This window comes from Chrysemys picta, chromosome 17 (assembly GCF_011386835.1).
Source record: "Chrysemys picta bellii isolate R12L10 chromosome 17, ASM1138683v2, whole genome shotgun sequence".
In the NCBI taxonomy this organism is placed as follows: Eukaryota; Metazoa; Chordata; order Testudines; family Emydidae; genus Chrysemys; species Chrysemys picta.
The window spans coordinates 8,658,571-8,679,377 of record NC_088807.1 but is presented as its reverse complement, the minus strand read 5'-3'; the positions used below and the strand labels follow the sequence as shown (position 1 = coordinate 8,679,377).

At 50.8% G+C, this 20,807-nt stretch overlaps 1 protein-coding gene across 1 annotated transcript in view; it reads right to left on the bottom strand.

The window, feature by feature from the left end:
- The window catches only part of LOC135976406 (deleted in malignant brain tumors 1 protein-like), a 69,657-nt gene that overhangs the window by 5,955 nt on the left and 42,895 nt on the right, over positions 1 to 20,807 (bottom strand). Inside the window, exon 5 of the mRNA XM_065571828.1 lies at positions 17,674 to 18,003. Within this exon, the coding sequence (XP_065427900.1) occupies positions 17,674 to 18,003 (330 nt within the window). The remainder of the gene's footprint in view (positions 1 to 17,673; positions 18,004 to 20,807) is intronic.

The window sequence follows — 20,807 nt, the reverse complement described above, 5'->3', positions numbered from 1 at the left end:
CCGGAGGCTCTGCTCCTCCCCTGACTCTTCGGCTCTGTTTAAGAGCCGGGCTGCCCGAGCGCTACCGGCTTCAGGCAGCCCCCATGCCTCCGGACCCTGCGCCGCCGGAGCCCAGGAGGTGAAGTGCCTGGCTGGCAGCTGGGGTCCGGAGGCATGGGGGCTGCCCGAAGCCCATAGTGCTCGGGCAGCTCGGCTCTTAAACAGAGCCGAAGAGTCAGGGGAGGAGCAGAGCCGCCGCAGGAGGGGTAGTGCCTGGCCGACATTTTCCCGGACATGTTCGGCCTTTTGGCAATTCCCCCCGGACGGGGGTTTGATTGCCGAAAAGCCGGACATGTCTGGGAAAAACCGGATGTATGGTAACCCTATTACTGGAACCGTCATATTGCTCCCTGAAGCACAGGCCCCAAACACCATGCTGCGGTCAGCTCTGGCTGTGAGGGGACAAGGCCCGCTAATGAGTTTCCTACCCTGCTCCCTGCAACGTGCATGGTGGTAGATGAAGGTTACCTGAACATACAACACCGGCATCTTGTCCGTGGGTACAGTTATTCTCTCCCCAAGGCCAAGCCCTGCAATCGGAGAGGGCAACTTCTGCCCCTGTGCAGTTGACGTCAGCCAGCCAGATATGGTCAGATCCTCGCCCAAAACGAGCCCCACCTGGGGCTGATAACGCCGTCCCACAGCCCAGCTGCCTGCACACGACTCCGGCATCCTGTATGTCCCAGCTGTCATCACACACGGTTCCCCAGAGCTGGTTGTGAAGCACTTCAACCCTCCCAGCGCAGCGACTCGGGCCGTTCACCAGTTGGAGCTGAGCCACTTCTGAGATGCCAGCGTCTGCAAACACCCAAGGGAATAAACATTCAGGGAGGTTCCTGTGTGTTCGATCACTAGTGATGCTGTGGAGAAAACGGTTACCTATCTCTCGTAACTGTTTTTCTTTGAAATGTGTTGCTCATGACCATTCCAATAGGTGTGCACACACTTCATGCATGATCGTTGGAAGTTTTTTTTCCCCTAGCGGTACCTGTCGGGTGGGCTGTGGAGATCCCTGGAGTGGTGCCTTCATGACAGTGTACATCGCTCACTGCCGACCCGCCACCTTCTCAGTTCCTTCTTGCCGGAATATTCTGACAGAGGGGAGGCAGGTGGGATTTGGAATGGACATGAGCAACACATCTCACAGAACAATAGTTACAAGAGGTAAGTAACCGTTTTTCTTCTTCAAGTGATTGATCATGTGCATTCCAATAGGTGACTCCAAAGTAGTTTCCCTTGGGGGAGGGTTCAGAGTTCACCTGGTTGAGGAATGCAGGACTTCCCTGCCAAAGGCTGCATCGTCCCTTGCCTATTGGGTAATGGTGTAGTGTGACATGAAGGTGTGGATAGAGGACCACGTTGCTGCCTTGCATATTACCTGTATATGGACCTGCGCTAGGAATGCTGGGGACAACGCCTGCGCTCTCGTGGAGTGCACCGTAAGCGAAGGGGCTGGAATTTTAGCCAGGTCGTAGCAAGTCCTTATACAGGACGTGATCCATGATTAAATGTACAGGGACGAGATCGGAAGCCCCTTCATCCTTTTGGCAATTACAGACTGGTAAGTCTAACATCTGTACCGGGCAAATTAGTCGAAACAATAGTTAAGAATAAAATTGTCAGACACATAGAAAAACACAAACTGTTGAACAATTGTCAACATGCTTTCTGTAAAGGGAAATCGTGTCTTAGTAATCTATTAGAGTTCTTTGAAGGGGTCAACCAACATGTGAAAAGGGGGATCCAATGGACATAGTGTACTTAGATTTCCAGAAAGCCTTTGACAAGATTCCTCACCAAAGGCTCTTTCATAAGTTAAGCTGTCATGGGATAAAAGGGAACGTCCTTTCATGGATTGAGAACTGGTTAAAAGACAGGGAACAAAGGGTAGGAATTAATGGTAAATTCTCAGAATGGAGAGGGGTAACTAGTGGTGTTCCCCAAGGGTCAGTCCTCGGACTGAGTACAGATATGGTCTCCTCATCTCAAAAAAGATATACTGGCACTAGAAAAGCTTCAGAGAAGGGCAACTAAAATGATTAGGGGTTTGGAACGGGTCCCATATGAGGAGAGATTAAAGAGCCTAGGACTCTTCAGCTTGGAAAAGAGGAGACTAAGGGGGGATATGATAGAGGTATATAAAATCATGAGTGATGAGGAGAAAGTGGATAAGGAAAAGTTATTTACTTATTTCCATAAAACAAGAACTAGGGGTCACCAAATGAAATTAAAAGGCAGCAGGTTTAAAACAAATAACAGGAAGTTCTCCTTCACGCAGCACACAGTCAACTTGTGGAACTCCTTATCTGAGGAGGTTGTAAAGGCTAGGACTACAACAGCGCTTAAAAGAGAACTGGATAAATTCATGGTGGTTAAGTCCATTAATGGCTATTAGCCAGGATGGGTAAGGAATGGTGTCCCTAGCCTCTGTCTGTCAGAGGGTGGAGATGGATGGCAAGAGAGAGATCACTTGATCATTGCCTGTTAGGTTCACTCCCTCTGGGGCACATGGCATTGGCCACTGTCGGTAGACAGGATACTGGGCTAGATGGACCTTTGGTCTGACCCAGTACAGCCGTTCTTATGTTCTTGCGATTTCAATAAAGAAATGTGGTGACTTACGAAACGGCTTTGTGCGGCCAATGTAGAACGCTAGGGCACGCCTCACATCCAATGAATGGAACATTTGTTCTCTGTTACTGGTATGTGGCTTAGGGAAGAACACAGGTAAATTATGTCCTGGTTCATATGAAACTGGGAGACTACCTTTGGCAGAAACGCAGGGTGAGGTCGTAGCTGCACCCTGTCTTTATTTAAGACCGTATAGGAGGGCTCGGAAGTCAGCGCACTGAGCTGGGATACTCTTCTGGCCGAGGTTATGGCCATCAGAAAGGCCACCTTCCAGGAAAGGTAGGACAGAGGGCAGGTCGCCATGGGCTCGAAAGGGGTTCCCATGAGCGTGGACAGGACCAGGTTGAGGTCTATGTGGGAAAAGCCTCCACCTCTGTGAAATCGAGTGTGTGATGTCTGGCCTGAAGGATCATTCTTTACTGTGAAACGAGCAGCTGAGGCAATCAGCTAGGTCATTTTGTGCTACCGGAAGGTGCGATGCCTCTAGGTGTCTCGAGTGAGCCATGCAAAAGTCCCACAGCTCAAGGGCTTCCTAGCTCAGGGGAGAGGAAGAAGCACTACCCTGTTTGTTTATTGACAGGTTTCAGAGTAGCAGCCGTGTTAGTCTGTATCCGCAAAAAGTAAAGAATTAATGGACACAAATCTGACATCAGGAATCATAATACTCAAAAACCAGTGGGAGAACACTTTAACCTGTCTGGTCATTCAATGACAGACCTGCGGGTGGCTATATTACAACAGAAAAACTTCAAAAACAGACTCCAACGAGAGACTGCTGAGCTGGAATTGATATGCAAACTAGACACAATCAACTCAGGATTGAATAAGGACTGGGAATGGCTGAGCCATTACAAACATTGAATCTATCTCCCCTTGTAAGTATTCTCACACTTCTTATCAAACTGTCTGTACTGGGCTAGCTTGATTATCACTTCAAAAGTTTTTTTTTCTCTTACTTAATTGGCCTCTCAGAGTTGGTAAGACAACTCCCACCTGTTTATGCTCTCTGTATGTGTGTATATATATCTCCTCAATATATGTTCCATTCTATATGCATCCGAAGAAGTGGGCTGTAGTCCATGAAAGCTTATGCTCTAATAAATTTGTTAGTCTCTAAGGTGCCACAAGTACTCCTGTTCTGTTTGTTTATATAGAACATCGCTGCACCACAGACACACATGTGCCCTGAAGGTGAGCCTGGAACGCTTGGCATGCCAGACGAACCGCCCTCAGCTCCCTTACATTGATGTGCAGCAATCGTTCTGCATGGGACCATAGGCTTTGGGTTCTGATATTGCCCAGGTGCACTCCTCAACCGAGTGCTGAGGGGTCCGTGACTAGCGATAGTGTAGGATGGGGGTTGGGCAAAGGGTACTCCTGTTGCAACCACCAGTGGAGAGACTCGAGAATGCAAGTGGGGAGGGTAACTATCCAGTCCAGTGGGTCCCTGCCCAGCCTGTGTACCCTTGCCAAACATGCCTGGAGGGGACTAAGGCGTAACCTGGTGTGCTGGACCACGTATGTGCAGGCCGCCATATGCCGCAACAGTTTCATGCAATTTCTGGCCATGGTTATGGGGAATCAGCGAAGATTTTTGAGACTGTCCGTGAGGTGCTTGGAAGCACAGCTCGGGCAGGAACGTCCTGGCATGTGGAGTCCACGAGAGCTCCTATGAATTCTATTCTCTGCGTCGGGGCTACGGTGGATTTGGGCACATTCAGTATGAGGCCCAGCCTGTGGAAGGTGGCCCGAGCCAGAGACACATGCTCTGCAGCCTCTTCTTGCGACTCGGCCTTGATGAGACAGTTGTCCAAGTACGGGAATACTTGCACCTGACGTTTGCGGAGGAAGGCTGTAATGACCGCCACACACTTTGTGAATACCCAGGGGGCCGCCAAGAGCCCAACCGGGAGCACCCTGAACTGGTAGTGCTGGCCGCTGACCACAAAACGAAGAAAACGTCTGTGGGCCGGTATAATGGAGATATGAAAGTACTCATCTTTCAAGTCTAGGGTGGCATACCAGTCCCCTGGATCCATGGAAGGAATGATGAAGACCAGAGAGACCATGTGAAACTTCACTTTCCTCATGAATGTGTTGAGGCCTCGCAGATCCGGGATAGGCCAGAGCCCACCCTTGGCCTTGGGGATGAGGAAATAGCGGGAGTAGAATCCCTTGCCCCTGAACTCCTGAGGAACCCCCTCCATTGCCCATAGAGCGAGGAGCGATTGCACCTCCTGCAAGCAGAGTTGTTTGTGAGAAGAGTCCCTGAAGAGGAACAGGGAAAGGCGGTGGGAGGGCAGGAGAGAACAGAATTGGATAGTATATCCCATCCGTACCATGCTCAGGACCCAGTGATCTGACATGATCTTGCACCAAGAATGGAAGACGCAGGAGAATGGATTCACAAAGGGAGGGTAAGGATTCGAGTTTGATACTGATGCGCCGTTCTCGGGCGCATCTTCAAAAGTTTGACTCTGGGCCTGGGGGCTGTTTGGCCGAACCCCGGCCTTGGCCTGAGGAGGACTGTGGCGGACGCCTCAGAGTAGAAGTGAGACAGGGGCTGAGGCTTAAATGTCTTTCTTTGGGGTGCAGGGGTGTGGATCCCCAAAGGCTTTAAAGTCACCTTCGAGTCCTTAAGGCTGTGCAGGCGAGAATCCGTATTTTGGCCAAACAGGCCTGCGCGGTCAAAGAGGAAGTCCTGGATCGTGCTTCCCCGATACCTGTAGTCATGTAATGGTAGTGGCCATAGTCCAAGCTGCCTAGTCTGCTGCGTCTAACACAGCCTGGAGGAAGGTTCTCAAGACCACTTTGCCCTCCTCGAAGAGCGCGCTAAACTCCTTGCATGAGTCTGCCAGGAGCAACTCCTGGAATTTTGCTAACGAGCTCCAGGAATTGAAAGCGGCTGAGTACCGCTTGCTGGTTGGCCACTCAAAGCTGGAGCCCCCCGGTTGAGTAGACCTTTTGGCCAAAAAATCCAGCTTCTTAATGTTCCGTGACTTTGGGGTGGGACCTGGCTGCACCTGTCACTCCTTATGATTTGCCACATCGACCACCAGAGTCCCTGGTTGGGGATGGGTGAAAAGGTGTTCGTATCCTTTCTGTGGCAAAAAATAGCTTCTCTCCACCCCTATAGTGGTGGGTGGTATTGAGTCTGGAGTCTGCCACAGCACCCTAGGAGTGTTCTCGATCATTCCTATCAGGGGCAAGGCCACCCTAGAGGATGTCCACCATCAGGACCAACTCCTCCGTGACCTCCTCTGCCTGGAGATTCAGGTTTAGGGATACCATCCTAAGAATGTCCTGGTGTCCCCTGGTGTCCATCGCCAAAGGGTGATGTTGGTGCCCACCACTGACTCGTCCAGTGAGGAGGAGGAGGAGGCCCATGGGACTCGGTCTTCTTGCCCTACTGGCTCTCTGGAGGCTGGGTCGGGTGCTTCTGTCCCCCCCCCCCCGTGACTGGACGTGGCTGCAGTACAGCTGATGGCACTGGTTTGGGCGCTGTACCTGAGCATGATGGTCCAGAGTCCCTGTCTCATGCAGGGTCCTCAGGAGCCCTGGAGGTGTGGCGAGCCACCAATGTTTCTGGGGGTGTAGGAGGGTGGTCACCCCACTCCTGCCTGAAGGGGATAAAGCAGCCCTGGAGAGGGCTGCATCAGAGAAAGCTGGGCTGATTGGGAAAGCAGCCACAGCTGTGGTCAGCTTAATCAGGGCCCAGCTGGCCCTTATAAGAGGGCTGGGGCCAGAAGCAGAAGAGAGACACACTCTATCTTGGGTGAAGCAACACTGGGGAAGGGCAGAGGGAGCTGGGGAGCTCCATTCCAGCAAAGTCCCAGGCTACAGGCCAAGCTAAAGGCCCACAAAAAGGTCCTGGGGCTGCAGAGGGATAGCCCAGATAAAGGCAAAGGCAGCAGGAGTAACCCGCCTTGCCGATGATGAGTGGTTTACAGACTGCAGTCTGCCCCAGTAAGCAGGGACTAGATGATGACTGGCAGTAGCCACTGAGTCAAGGTGGGGATAGGGGTTTGGGGGTTCCCCTGGAAGGGGAGACCCAGAGTGAGGGGCCACTGCGGTGGGCAGAACCCCTGGGCAAAGGGCAACGGGGTCCGGGAGGGACACGGGGGCCAGCAGAAGGCGAGACATTAGCTGGCAGAGGACGCTCGGGAGCTGGAAAAGAGCTAATTCCCTGGACAACCAGCAGGAGATGCCGCACCGGTGAGACGTGACCCCACCACAGGGAGGAAATGGGGTGCAGACTCCACCAATGAGGCCCTGGAGCCCTGACCCTGAGTCTGGTGATAGGTCAAAGGAGTGCAAAAAGGCCATTGTACTGGGCCCTGACATTGGAGGGGCCAGGAGACCACCAGTGCCTATGAGTCCACAGCTCTGCGGTACCGGGACCGGTGCCAGGAATGGGAGCGATACTGGCTGCTTCGAGAGACAGAAGACTCAGCGTCTGACTCAGATGAGTACTCTGTGCCTGACCACAGGAGGGTGGAGCCCGACAGTGCCGGGGAGCGGTACCGGGGTGATGGTGAGCGGTGCCGGGACATCATGGGCTTGCCGTAATGAAGAACCGGGGCAGAGCCGCCACCAGTGCCACAAAGGGTGCCGGACACATATGCAGAGCTCCCAAAGATGCTGCAACCGGTGCCGTCATCGGTGCCATTTACGGTGCCTGAGCTTATGGTGCCAGAGCTCACACCTGCGAAGCCGGGGACTGCGCCATCATGGCAGTAAGGTCCTGCGCTGCCTCGTAGGTGTCAGGCGTGGAAGGGAGTTCAAGCTCTTCCTCCAAGTCCTCCCGAGTTGGGGAGTCCACCAGCACTGGATTCGATGGGCTTCCAGTTGGGGCCAGAGTCAACAGTGCCGGGTCTTGAGGTCCAGACCCTGGGTGTCCTCCTGCATGACTCACCCTGCTGGAATCCTCTTGTGGCTTCTTGATGGGGGAACGACCCCTGTCCACCTTCTCTTTCTTATGCAGTTCCGGGGACTATGAGCAGTGCCGCCTGGTAGCACTGGCCTTACGAACAGGTGCTGGTGCTCCTTGGAGGAGTCCTTTCTTGGTGCCGGGATATCCTGCACCGACGCCATTTCCGGTGCCGGCTGGATGTCATGACTCCATCAGGAGGAGCTTTCAATGATAGTCCTGCTCTCTCTTAGTCCTGGGTCTGAAGCTCCTGCAAATTGTGCACTTGTCTGTCTGATACCGTCTCCGAGGCACTTGAGACAAGAAACGTGTGAATCGCCTGTGGGCATAGGTTTCGCACACCTCTTGTACGCCTTAAACTCCTGTGACCGAGGCACCAAAATCCCTCCCAGAGCCTCAGGTGCCTGGGGAAACTGGGGTTGGGGGAAAGCCCCCCAAAGTAAGCTCAACTTACTAGAAACTACTATATAATGTGACAGACCCAGACCAGTGGGGTACAGGAGTCTGGTAGAGGGCAAATATACTGGTCACTGGATGAGTAGTTTTCTGTTCCCTGAGTGACCAGAGAAGGGGCTGCACTAGAGTAACCAGGAACCTGCTAGAACCAGTTAAGGCAGGCAGGCTAATTAGGACACCTGGAGCCAATTAAGAAGAAGCTTCTAGAATCAATTAAGGCAGGCTAATCAGGGCACCTGGGTTTTAAAAAGGAGCTCACTTCAGTTTGTGGTGTGAGTGTGAGGAGCTGGAAGCAAGAGGCGCAAGGAGCTGAGAGTGAGAGGGTGTGCTGCTGGAGGACTGAGGAACACAAGCGTTATCAGACACTGGGAGGAAGGTCCTGTGGTGAGACTAAGCAAGGTGTTTGGAGGAGGCCATGGGGAAATAGCCCAGGGAGTTGTAGCTGTCATGCAGCTGTTACAGGAGGCACTATAGACAGCTGCAGTCCACAGGGCCCTGTGCTGGAACCCGGAGTAGAGGGCGGGCCAGATCTGGGGTAACGACAGCAGTGCAGGCCCAGCAGTATTACGGTTGGAGGTACCAGGAAGACAAAACCCCGCGGTCCCAATTGTATGACCTCATCTATCTCACACGAAAGTGGTTGCAAACAGAGTCCTGGAGTCCAGAAGAGATACTAGCGGTTCTGGTCATCGACCGATACATGACCACCAGACCTTCATGCCTGGGTAAGCCAGAATGAACCCTCCACCTATGATGAGGTTGTCGCCCTGGTAGAGAGGCAAAGGACAGCGAGGGAGCTGACCCGACCACTTAAGGAAGAGGCACCCTGGGTTAAACTAGCAGCACCAAGCCCTAAAGTTCGGGTGACTGGACCACCAGGAGGGCCCAGGTGGAAAAAGAGAGAGGCTGAAGGCCCATCAGAGGCCACAAAGAGTCGGAGCACTGAGGGAGAAGAGGATCGTGATGTTAGAGTGCCCAAACCAAGAGACCGGGGAACGCCTATGGCTCCATACAGATGTTATGGCTGCGGGGAGCAGGGACACATAGCTGCACAGTGTCCCAATGCTGAGGAGCCTATGCAGTGTAACCTGGGGAACTGGGCAGATCCATGCTCCCTAATCCACCTTGTGGGGGTCTCACTAACCCCACATATGTATACCAGACCAGTGAAACTAAACGGGGTAGGGACCACGGCACTGGTTGATTCAGGGAGTGCTATCACGCTTATCTCAGGGAAGCTCGTGAAGCGTAGTCAGCTGCTGCAGGCTAAACGTACGGGGATAATGTGTCCATGGGACAGTTAGTTACTTCCCCACCATCCCAGTAAAAATCGAGATCCAAAGGAACACTACTGAGGTAGCAGCAGATGTAGTCCCTAAACTCCCATACCCGGTGCTCATAGGGAGGGACTTCCCAGGGTTTGGAAACTTACTCCCAGTAGGGGGATTGGAGAAATATGGGGACCCTAAAATTGATGAGGCATCCACAGCAGACTGTCAACCCCCAATCTTCTCTGAAATATCCCCAGATTTGTTCTCCACTCCCAGACAGGGTAGAAAGACAAAAAGGGAAAGAAGGGCAGCTAAGCCCTTGGGAACCCGAATACTGACCCAAAGCCAGAGGGTCGCTCTTGTAGGTAGGCGGACCCGTGCAGCTGAAAAGTAGGCCACGCAGGAGGGAGAAGCACCTGAGTCTGACCCCCACCCTAATGCTTCTGAACCAGTAGAGGCAACAGAGACTGGGCCCCTAGATCTTGGGCAGATTAGCCCCGGGAGAGGAAATTTTGGACGGGACCAGGCAGAAGACCCAAGGTATGACAACATTAGGAAGCAGGTAACTGAAATAGATGGGGTCCCCATGGAAGGGAAAACCCAGGGACCAGGACCCTACTTCATAATGAAGAAGGATCTCTTATACCGGGTTGCACCAGTACAGGGGCAGAAGGTACAGCAGATCCTAGTACCTCAAAAACACCAGAACGCTGTATTAAGTCTTGCTCATAGTCATCTTTTTGGGTGGCATTTAGGGGTAGAGAAGACCCTGGCATGGGTCCTACGACGGTTCTTCTGGCCTAGAGTACATGAAGAAGTGCGGAGGTACTGTGCCTCCTGCCCGGAGTGTCAGCTGCACAGTCCCCGTCCCCACTTGAGGGTACCTTTAGTTCCCCTTCCCATCATAGAGGTCCCCTTTGAACAAATAGCCATGGTCCTAGTGGGACCCCTGGAGAAGACAGCTCGGGGCCACCAATATATACTTGTTGTTTTGGACTATGCTACTCGCTACCCAGAAGCCGTCCCCCTGTGGAACAGGGCCTCTAAAACTATAGCCAAAGAGCTGGTGGGGATCTTTGCCCGAATGGGGCTACTGAAGGAGATATTAACCGACCAAGGAACCCCATTTATGTCGAAGCTAATGAAGGACCTCTGTATGCTGCTCCTTATACATACCCTGAGAACTTCGGTCTACCATCCGCAGACTGATGGGTTGGTAGAAAGGTTTAACCGGACCCTCAAGGCTATGATAAGGAAGGTGGTAAGTCGGGACGGGAAGGATTGGGACACCCTACTACCCTACCTTATGTTTGCCATCCGGGAGGTACCACAGGCCTCAACTGGGTTTTCCCCCTTCGAGTTATTATACGGACGTCACCCCCGTGGCATACTACATATCACCAAAGAGATCTGGGAAGAGGAACCCAATGAGTGGAGCAATATAATAGAGCATGTAATGCAGATGCGAGACCGGATAGCCCGGGTTACCCCTATTGTACGGAAACATTTGGAGAAGGCACAGGAGGCCCAGCGAACCCATTACAATCGCCAGCAAAAGTGCGACAGTTCCAACCAGGGGATCGGGTTATGGTATTGGTACCCATGGCAGAAAGCAAGCTTCTGGCCCAATGGCAGGGGCCCTATGAGGTGGTTGAACCCGTGGGGGAAGTAACCTACAAGGTGCGGCAGCCAGGATGCAGAAAACAAGAACAGATTTATCACGTTAACTTTCCGAAACCCTGGCATGCACAAGAGGCATGCACAATGGTCCAAAAAGACCTAACCCAGGAAAACAAGCCTTCCAAACAGGTGAGAGTGTCTCCCGATTTAACACCAGACCAGAAGAATGAAGTGAGATGATCTTCCGGAACCAAGACGTGTTCTCGACAAAACCGGGTCGAACAACCGAGACATATCACCACATCGTCATGACCCCTGGGGCCAGAGTAACAATGAGGCCCTATCGGGTGCCAGCAGTAAAAAGGGAGGAAATAAAAGCAAAAGTAAAAAAAATGCTGGAGTATTGGGGATCATCGAAGAATCCCACAGTCAGTGGTCCAGCCCAATCGTGCTGGTGCCCAAACCTGATGGCACCACAAGATTTTGCAACGACTTCCAGCGACTAAACGAAGTATCCCAGTTCGACGCATACCCCATACCTCGCATAGATGAGCTAGTGGACCATCTGGGTAATGCCCGGTACTTGACTACCCTAGACTTGACAAAGGGGTACTGGCAGATTCCCCTTGCAGAAGACGCAAAGGAAAAGACAGCGTTCTCTACACCAGAGGGTCTTTTTCAATATACTGTCCTCCCTTTTGAACTACATGGGGCCCCAGCTACCTTCCAGCGCCTCATGGACAAGCTATTACGCCCGCATAACAGTTATGTTGCTGCCTACTTGGACGATGTGGTCATTCATATCCCAGACTGGGAAACCCACCTGGAGAAGGTGGAGGCAGTCCTCGATGCCTTCAGGCGAGCTGGCCTTACAGCAAACCCTGCCAAGTGCGCTGTAGGGTTTACGGAGGCCAAATATTTTGGCTACATTGTGGGAAAAGGTCTGGTAAAACCCCAAGTGAACAAGTTAGAGGCCATCCAAAATTGGCCCCGACCAAGTCGCAAGAAACAAGTCTGGGCGTTCCTAGGTGTGGTGGGGTATTACCGACGATTTATCCCCCACTTTGCCACAAGGGCAAGCCCCCTGACAGACCTAGTGAAAGCCCGTGGACCTGATCTGGTGAGATGGTCTGACGCAGCAGAGGAAGCATTCACAGACCTACGGACTGCCCTCTGCAGTAACCCCGTACTGATAGCCCCTGATTTCACCAAGGAGTTTATCCTGCAGACGGATGCATCGGAAATAGGGTTGGGGGCCGTTGTATCACAGATGGTCGAGGAGGAGGAACACACAATTCTATACCTCAGTCGGAAACTCCTTCCAAGGGAACAAAAATATGCAGTGGTGGAGAGAGAATGGCTCGCTGTAAAATGGGCCATGGAAACATTGCGCTACTACCTGCTTGGGCGCAGATTTGTCCTCGTGACCGACCATGCCCCTCTTCAACGGATGCAGCGGAACAAGGAGAAGAACACAGGGGTGACCAAATGCTTCTTATCCCTCCAACCTTTCCAGTTCCGTGTGCAACACAGAGCAGGGAGCCGTCATGGCAACGCCGATGGCTTGTCACGTGTGCACTGTCTGGCATCCCAAGCTGCCCAACTCCTTGGCGTTGAGCAGGGGTGAGGGATATGTGACAGACCCAGACCAGTGGGGTACAGGAGTCTGGTAGAGGGCAAATATACTGGTCACTGGATGGGTAGTTTTCTGTTCCCTGAGTGACCAGAGCAGGGGCTGCACTAGAGTAATCAGGAATCTGCTAGAACCAGTTAAGGCAGGCAGGCTAATTAGGACACCTGGAGCCAATTAAGAAGAAGTTGCTAGAATCAATTAAGGCAGGCTAATCAGGGCACCTGGGTTTTAAAAGGAGCTCACTTCAGTTTGTGGTGCAAGTGGGAGGAGCTGGGAGCAAGAGGCACAAGGAGCTGAGAGTGTGCTACTGGAGGACTGAGGAGCACAAGCGTTATCAGACACCAGGAGAAAGGTCCTGTGGTGAGAATAAGGAAGGTGTTTGGAGGAGGCCATGGGGAAGTAGCCCAGGGAGTTGTAGCTGTCATGCAGCTGTTACAGGAGGCACTATAGACAGCTGCAGTCCACAGGGCCCTGGGCTGGAACCCGGAGTAGAGGGCGGGCCCGGGTTCCCCCCACACCTCCCAATTGACCTGGACTGTGGGTTCTTCCAGAGGGGAAGGTTTCTGGGATGTTCCCCAACCCACATGGTGAATCTCTGAGGCAGGAAAATCTGCCAATAAGCGCAGGACCCACCAAGATAGAGGAGGAACTTTGTCACAATAACTAACTATTAACTATCTACAACTAAGAAAAGGAAACCACTACAAAGGCATTTGCGAGTGCAAGAGATTGAGCTGCTCCAACGACCGTCACTGGTGGTAAGAAGGAACTGAGCAGGCTGCGGGTCGGCAGGGACCTATATACACCTCCATGAAGGCGCTACTCCAGGGGTCTCCACAGCCGACCCGATGGGTACCTCTAGGGAAAAACCTTCCGACGATCATGCACGCGGCGCTCACACACCTATTGGAATGCACATGAGCAATCACTGAAAGAAGGACATACCGCCTCCCGCTGACAGGTCTGAACAGCCTCTGCAACAGCCTGTTAAGGGTTCACTCCCTGTGAATTAATCAGTTAATTAAAAAAAAAATAATGATTAAAAAAATTAATCATGATTAATCAGTTTTAATTGTACTGTTAAACAATAGAATATCAATTTAAATTTATTACATATTTTGGATGTTTTTCTATATTTTCAAATATATTGATTTTAGTTACGACACAGAATACACTGTGTACTGTTCTCATTTTATATTCTTACAGTTCAAGTTGTTTTATCCAGCATGTAGGGGGAATGGGGGGTGCTGGTAAATGAAAAATGCTGGTTAACTAAGAGGGAGGGGGGTTGGGTGCGGGAGGGAGTGCGGGGCTGGGGGATGGGGCACGGGTTCTGGGAGGGATTTTGGGTTCAGGAGGGGGCCCAGGGCAGGCAGTTGGGGCGCGGTATCGGGTGCAGGGTGCCGGATCCAGGGCCACCTCAGGTAGCTCCCCGGAAGCAGCAACTCGTCCCGGCTCATCCTAGGCGGAGTCACGGCAGGCAGGTTGGTGCACTCCCTCCACCTGCAGCTCCCAGTGGCCATGGTTCCCAGCCAATGGGAGCTGTGCAGCTGGCACGGGGGGTGGGCAGAATACAGAGCCACCTGATGCGTCTCCGCTTAGGAGTAGCCAGAGCCCGGGACAGGTCACCGCTTATGGGGAGCCATCCAAGTGAGAGACCCATGGATCTTACACCCTGCACTCGCACCCATGTACCAAGACCCCTCCCACACCCAAAGTCCCTCCCAGAACCTGCAATCCAAACCCCCTTCTGTTCCCCAGCACCCTGCCGGCCCCGCGCCAACCGGACTATAAACCGGAATTTCAATGAAGATCCGAAATGCCAATTTATAGAGATTTCCTGTTGGTGAAGTGCTGGAAAAAAACAATTTTTACTATATTTGCACTGTAAAAATGGTAAAAGAAATAGTATTTTGCAATTCACCTCATACAAGTTCTGTAGTGCAATCTCTTTATTGTGAAAGTGCAACTTACAAATGTTGATTTTTTTTGGTACTTAAATGCACGCAAAAAAACCAACAATGGAAAATTTAGAGGCTAAACATCCTCTCAGTCTTACTTCTTGTTCAGCCAATCGCTCAGACAAACAAGTTTGTTTACATTTACAGGAGATAACGCTGCCTGCTTCTTATTTGCAATGTCACCCAAAAGTGAGAAGAGGCGTTCGACTGGCACTTTTGTAGATGGCACTGCAAGGTATTTATGTGCCAGATATGCTAAACATTTACATGCCCCTACATGCTTCAGCCACCATTCCAGATGACATGCTACCATGCTGATGATGCTCGTTAAAAAAGGGATGTGTTAATTTAATTTGTGACTGAAATCCTTGGGGGAGAATTGCGTATCTCCTGCTATGTATTTTACATGCATTCTGCCATATCTTTCATCTTACAGTAGACTTGGATGATGACTCATCACATGTTGTTCATTTTAAGAACACTTTCACTGCAAATTTCACAAAACGCAAAGAAGGTACCTGTGACTCTCTGTACCTCAGGGAATCACCCAGCTCCCCCATGTTCATCCTTATAAAATGATTGTGTGGTATCCAATACAAAGTTTGTCATGTCGGCTGTCTTTGGAAGGCTCATAATACACTGAGCTTTGTTGTTATAGTGATGTTATAGTAATTGTTGTTGCAGTAATGTTATAGCAATGTTAGAGGTTATAATTTCATGTATAAAGTTATGAGGTTGAAAATGTATCCTCATGCTTTATAATAAGCACAGGCAAAAACTCTCAAGGCATGTATGGGACAAATCCAGCCCAGCCTCACAGGAACAAAGAATGCTGGCCTAGGCAGCATCAAAAGGATCTGTTGGACTCCCCTTCCTAAGGTCAGTTTGGGACTGCAGTGAGGTAATGCTCACCTGACACTAAAGAGGGTGGGGCAAAGCAAAGAAGGAAGAAAAAACATGATGAAAGGGAGAAACGTTTGCCATGCTTTTCCTCTCTCTTCCACCTACATCTATAGACATCACACGAAGCAACTGAAGTACTGATTAAAGGGGAGAGCCTGGCTGAAGAGCAAAAAGCTAGCCGGTGATAAGAAGCATCTAAGTTTCAAAGGGCATTAAAAGTATTAAGATCAGCTTAGAATGTGTTTTGCTTTTATTTCATTTGACAAAATGTGACTTGCTATGTTTGACTTATAACCACTTAAAATCTATCTTCATAGTTAATAATTCAGTTAGTTTGTTCTAGCTGAAACAGTATGTTTGGTATGAAGCGTGTCAGAGACTCCCCTTGGGATAACAAGACTGGTACATATCAATTTCTTTGTTAAATTGATGAACTTAGATAAGCTTGCAGCATCCAGCAGGGATAACTGGATACTGCAAGACAGAGGTTTCTAGGGTTCTGTCTGGGACCCGCGATATTGGCTAGTGTCATTCGGTTGCACAATCCAAGGAGCAGGTTACATGTCAGAGGCTGTGTGTGAAAAGCCCAGGAGTGGGGGTTTGCACAGCAGAGCAGGGTAAGGCTGGCTCCTCGAGTCAGGGATTGGAGTGACCTAGCAGATCAGCAAAGGTAACACCAGAGGGGAACAATACAGTATGAAAGTGAGATTTCTAAAGCTAGGTACAGCACTCGCCCCAAGATTTAAGAATCTGAAGTTGCTTCCAAAATCTGAGAGGGACAAGGTATGGAGCATGCTTTCAGAAGTCTTAAAAGAGCAACACTCCAATGCGGAAACTACAGAACCTGAACCACCAAAAAAGAAAATCAACCTTCCGCTCCTGGCATCTGACTCAGATGATGAAAATGGACATTTGTTGGTCTGCACTGCTTGGATCGTTATCGGGCAGAACCCATCATCAGCATGGACGCATGTTCTCTGGAATGGTAATTGAAGCATGAAGGGACATATGCATTTTTATCACATCTGGCACATAAATACTTTGCTACACCAGCTACAAAAGTGCCATGTGAATGCATGCTCTCACTTTCAGGTAACATTGTTTACCTTTGCAGGAGATAATGCTGCTTGCATCTTGTTTATAAATTTGTCTGTCTGAGAGACTGGATGAACAAGCTGTAGGACAGAATGGACTTGTAGGATCTAAAATTTTACATTGTTTTATCTTTGATTGTAGTTATTATTTATAAATAATTCTACATTTGTAAGCTCAACTTTCCTGATAAAGAGATTGCACTACAGTACTTGTATGAAGTGAACTGAAAATAATATTTGTTTTGTTGCCTTTTTACAGTGCAAATACGTGTAATCAAAAATAAATATAAAGTGAGCACTGTACAGTTTGAATTCTGTGTTGGAATTGAAATAAATGTATATGAAAATTTAGGAAACATCCCAAAAAATGAAATATATGGTACTCTATTATTGTGTAAAGGTGCAATAAATTATGCGATTAATCAAGTTTATTTTTTTAATCTCACAATTAATCATGATTAACTTTTTAATAACTTCACAGCCCTACTCCCCACCACTACCATGCAGCCACCTGTAGCATGGAACAGGGTAGATGAGAGACAGGGTACAGAAACTGATAAGCCATGTAGGAGAGGAAGTGAGGAAGAACCCTGTTTCCCGTCACAACAGTGGAGCATTTTATAGGTCCAGGGGTAATTAGCTAAGATGTAAATCACCCGGAGTTACATGGACAGGAACCCCACACTTCATAAAGGGATCCTTGAGTGGCTGCACGATCCATTCAACCCCAAATACCACAAAAGGTATGTATGGTTACCCACACCCCATTGTGCTGTAGCCGAGAGAGTCTCTCACAGAGGCACATGTACTGCTCCCTGCAATACAGACACTAAGTGTTGTGCTGGGGCACTGGCCCACCCCTGACTTTGAGGGGAGAGCACCCCCTACTGAGCCCCATCCTGCTCCCTGCAGCACAGGCACATAGAACTGTGGGGGGGAAATGGAGTGAGCACTGATACCATGGGAAAAGCGACACTTACTGTGACCCCGAAACAGCTCCCTACAGTACAGGCCCTTAGCGCCATGCTGGGGCACTGGGGTCAGCGCTGACTCAGACAGGAGAGCTGGGTCTGTGCTGAAAGCTTTCCAGCTTGATCCCTGCACCACCCACAGTGACATGATGGATGCAAGTTACCTGAGCACACAACACCGGCATCTTCTCCATGGGTACAGTTATTCTCTCCCCAAGGCCGAGCCCTGCAGTCGGAGAGGGCAACTTCTGTTCCTGTGCAGTTGACATCATCCAGCCAGATATGATCTAACCCTCGCCCAAATCGAGCCCCTCCTGGGGCTGATAACGCCGTCCCACAGCCCAGCTGCCTGCATATGACTCGAGCATCCTGTAAGTCCCAGCTGTCATCACACACGGTTCCCCACTGCTGGTTGTGAAGCACCTCGACCCTCCCAGCGCAGCGACTCGGGCCATTCACCAGTTGGATCTGAGCCACTTCTGAGATGCCAGCATCTGCAAACACCCAAGGGAATAAACACTCAGGGAGGTTCCTGTGCATCTGATCTCTCGTGTCGCTTGGGAACGTAGTACCTCTGTCCAGTCTCTGCACAGAGCAACTGCCTTTCAGAGTCTGCCCACCACTGACCAGGCTAATCACTTGGGCAATGTTGAAGTTTGTCCACTGCCCTCCCAGCCAGCTCTCACCTAGCTAGGATGTCACCTAATTAGGCAGACTGGACGGCAGTCTGACCCACTGCTCCCACTACAGCACTTAAAAAGATCACGCCCCGCACTGCTGGCAGGAACCTCCTGGGGAGCAGATTTACACCCTCACTCCTGGCGCTGGTATTCGCTCCAGTGTGATACTGTGCAGTACTGTGGGGCAGATGCTGGGATAAGCATCTTGGTGATTGTGAGCTCAGCACAGTCACCCGTGTCATTAATGGTTGCCTTAGCCTGACATCAGCATCGAATTCCATCGCTCCCTGAAAACATCACCCAGTGTCCATCCCCCTAGAACTGCCCATTCAGAGGCAATGCACACTTCCTTCAAGCAGAATGACTCCCTCCTGAAACAAACACTTGTCCCCGCGGGTCTTCCTGACTTGCCAGGACTGACTTGGTAACATTGCTGCACTCGTGTCTAGTGCTGCCAGCCCAGTAACAGTCTCAGATGAATGATTACATAGCTGGGCTGACACCTGTGTCCTCACAGAGGGGCAGGAACTTTGGGATACAGAGACTGGCGTGCTGATGCATTTTCAGAAGCCCTAACTTGTATCTGCCCATTTACAACCTGGGATGTAGATCTTGGATGAGGGTTAATGGGCCCCTGACTAGACTGGCCAGAGGAATTGCTGCAGTGCAAAAATTTGGCTTAGCCTGATCTTCTCAGTGTGCCTGTGGGGCAGCAATACAGACAGTCACACATGGTGGAGGAGAGCCCCGTTAGAAGTCTGGAACTTGAGAATTCACAGTCAGATGGCAGGGGTGGGAAAACTACGGCCCGCAGGTTGGATCCGACCTGTCTCGGCTTTGGATCTGGTCCATAGGATTACCACCCCTTTGGCGCCATTGGCCCCGCACCACTCCCGGAAGTGGTCGGCACCACGTCCCTGCAGCCCCTTGGGGCAGGGTGGGGAACAGATGGCTCCACGCGCTGCCCTCACCTGTAGCGCCTCATGCCGCACCTCGCACGCCTCCTGCTCTCTGAACCCCTGCTCTAAGCCCTGTCACACCCCACACCCTTCCTGCACCCCAACCCCCTACTCTAAGATCCCTCCCACACTCTACACCACCTCCTACACCCCAACCCCCTTCCCTGAGCCACCCAGATTGGCCCTCGGACCAAAAAGTTTGCCCACACCTGAGGTAGAGGTAAGCAAGTTTGGAATGAGTTCTCCCCTGACAGCTAGTGATGAGCTGGGGAGGGGAAAAGGCTTCAAGAACACATTCACTCTGCCCAGGTATCCAGCAGACAGAGCTGTGTTGGCTGGTGCTGGGTTACAAATCACTGTAGTACTTCAATGCAGGGGTAGTAAAATGTAGTTGTCGTGAGTAAAAGGCAGCAGAACTGTGCTGAGCCTGCCCTGACTGAGGTGGTCACTCTGAACTGAACGGAACTCACTAACCAGGGGGCTCAGACACCAGACCCCTATCAAGAATGAGAGGAGGTGGAGAGGGTGTTCCTGCTGAGGTGTGTGCGTACTGTGTAAGAGGTCTAGGCATCATTTAATCTGCCCCTCACCACTCTTCAAAGATAGAGTTAATGAAGGCTCCATTAGGAGTCATTTTGGTTTAAGTGATCACTAGAGTTGAAATCACCTGCTGTGAGTGAGATTTCCCCTCTAAAAGCTGACAGTCTCTCAGAGCTGGGTGGAGCCTCAAGAGAGAGACCTGTAGAGGTCACAGTAGAGAGGCCGGGGGCAGCAGAAGGTGAGGGCGAGCAGAGTGGTGAGTGGCTGGCAGGGCAGTTGCCACCAGAGCAAGCACCCAGACAGCAGACCAAGCCAGGCGCTCTCCTCCCCGCCCCCATTGTGGGAGCTAAACTCACACAGGTGCACCTCTGAACTCTGGGTCTTCACTAACAAAGGACAATCACTGTGAGTGGGGTGCGGTGGAGAAAGAAGGGACGGGCACCTTAAAGGAAATTTAGTTGCTGGACTCAAGAACCTGAGGCAAAAGACACTGACCAACATTCTCTTGGGGAGGTGATTTGCTCATGGTTTTATGTTTATAAATCCTGTTTCTGGCATTTTCCCAAGTTAATGTTGGGGCCCTTTCCTCCTTTTATTAATAAGTTCCTTTTCTGCACTGAGATTCTGTGCTTCCAAGAGGGGAAACTTTGCCTCGTAGAAACACCCAGTGGATTTTGTGTAATTGTATCAGGTTATTGGGTGGATGCTCAAGCTGGATCTGTGTTATATTGCTGAAAAGGAACCTCTAGTTATTGACACCGGCCCTGGTCACTTCCAACACCACTGGCAGAAGGGTTACATAGATATCAACTTGTGACATACACAAAAGAAGAAGACTCCTCCCACTGACATGCAGCCACTTCTGGGGTAGGACAGGGCAGCTGAGAAACAGGACAGGGAAATATGTAGGCTGTGTAGTACAGGAAGTGAGGAATAATTGTCTCTCTTGTGTCCAGCTCTTGGGGAAGTTACAATTTCAGGACTAATTCCCTGAAATGCAAATCCGCCGGAACACAGTGATTGGGAACCGGACTCTTGAGAAATTGGCCCTGGATTTTTAGTTTGAATGAGCGGCTGCAGACTCCATTGACACCAAATCCAGCCAGTGGACGCTGCAGT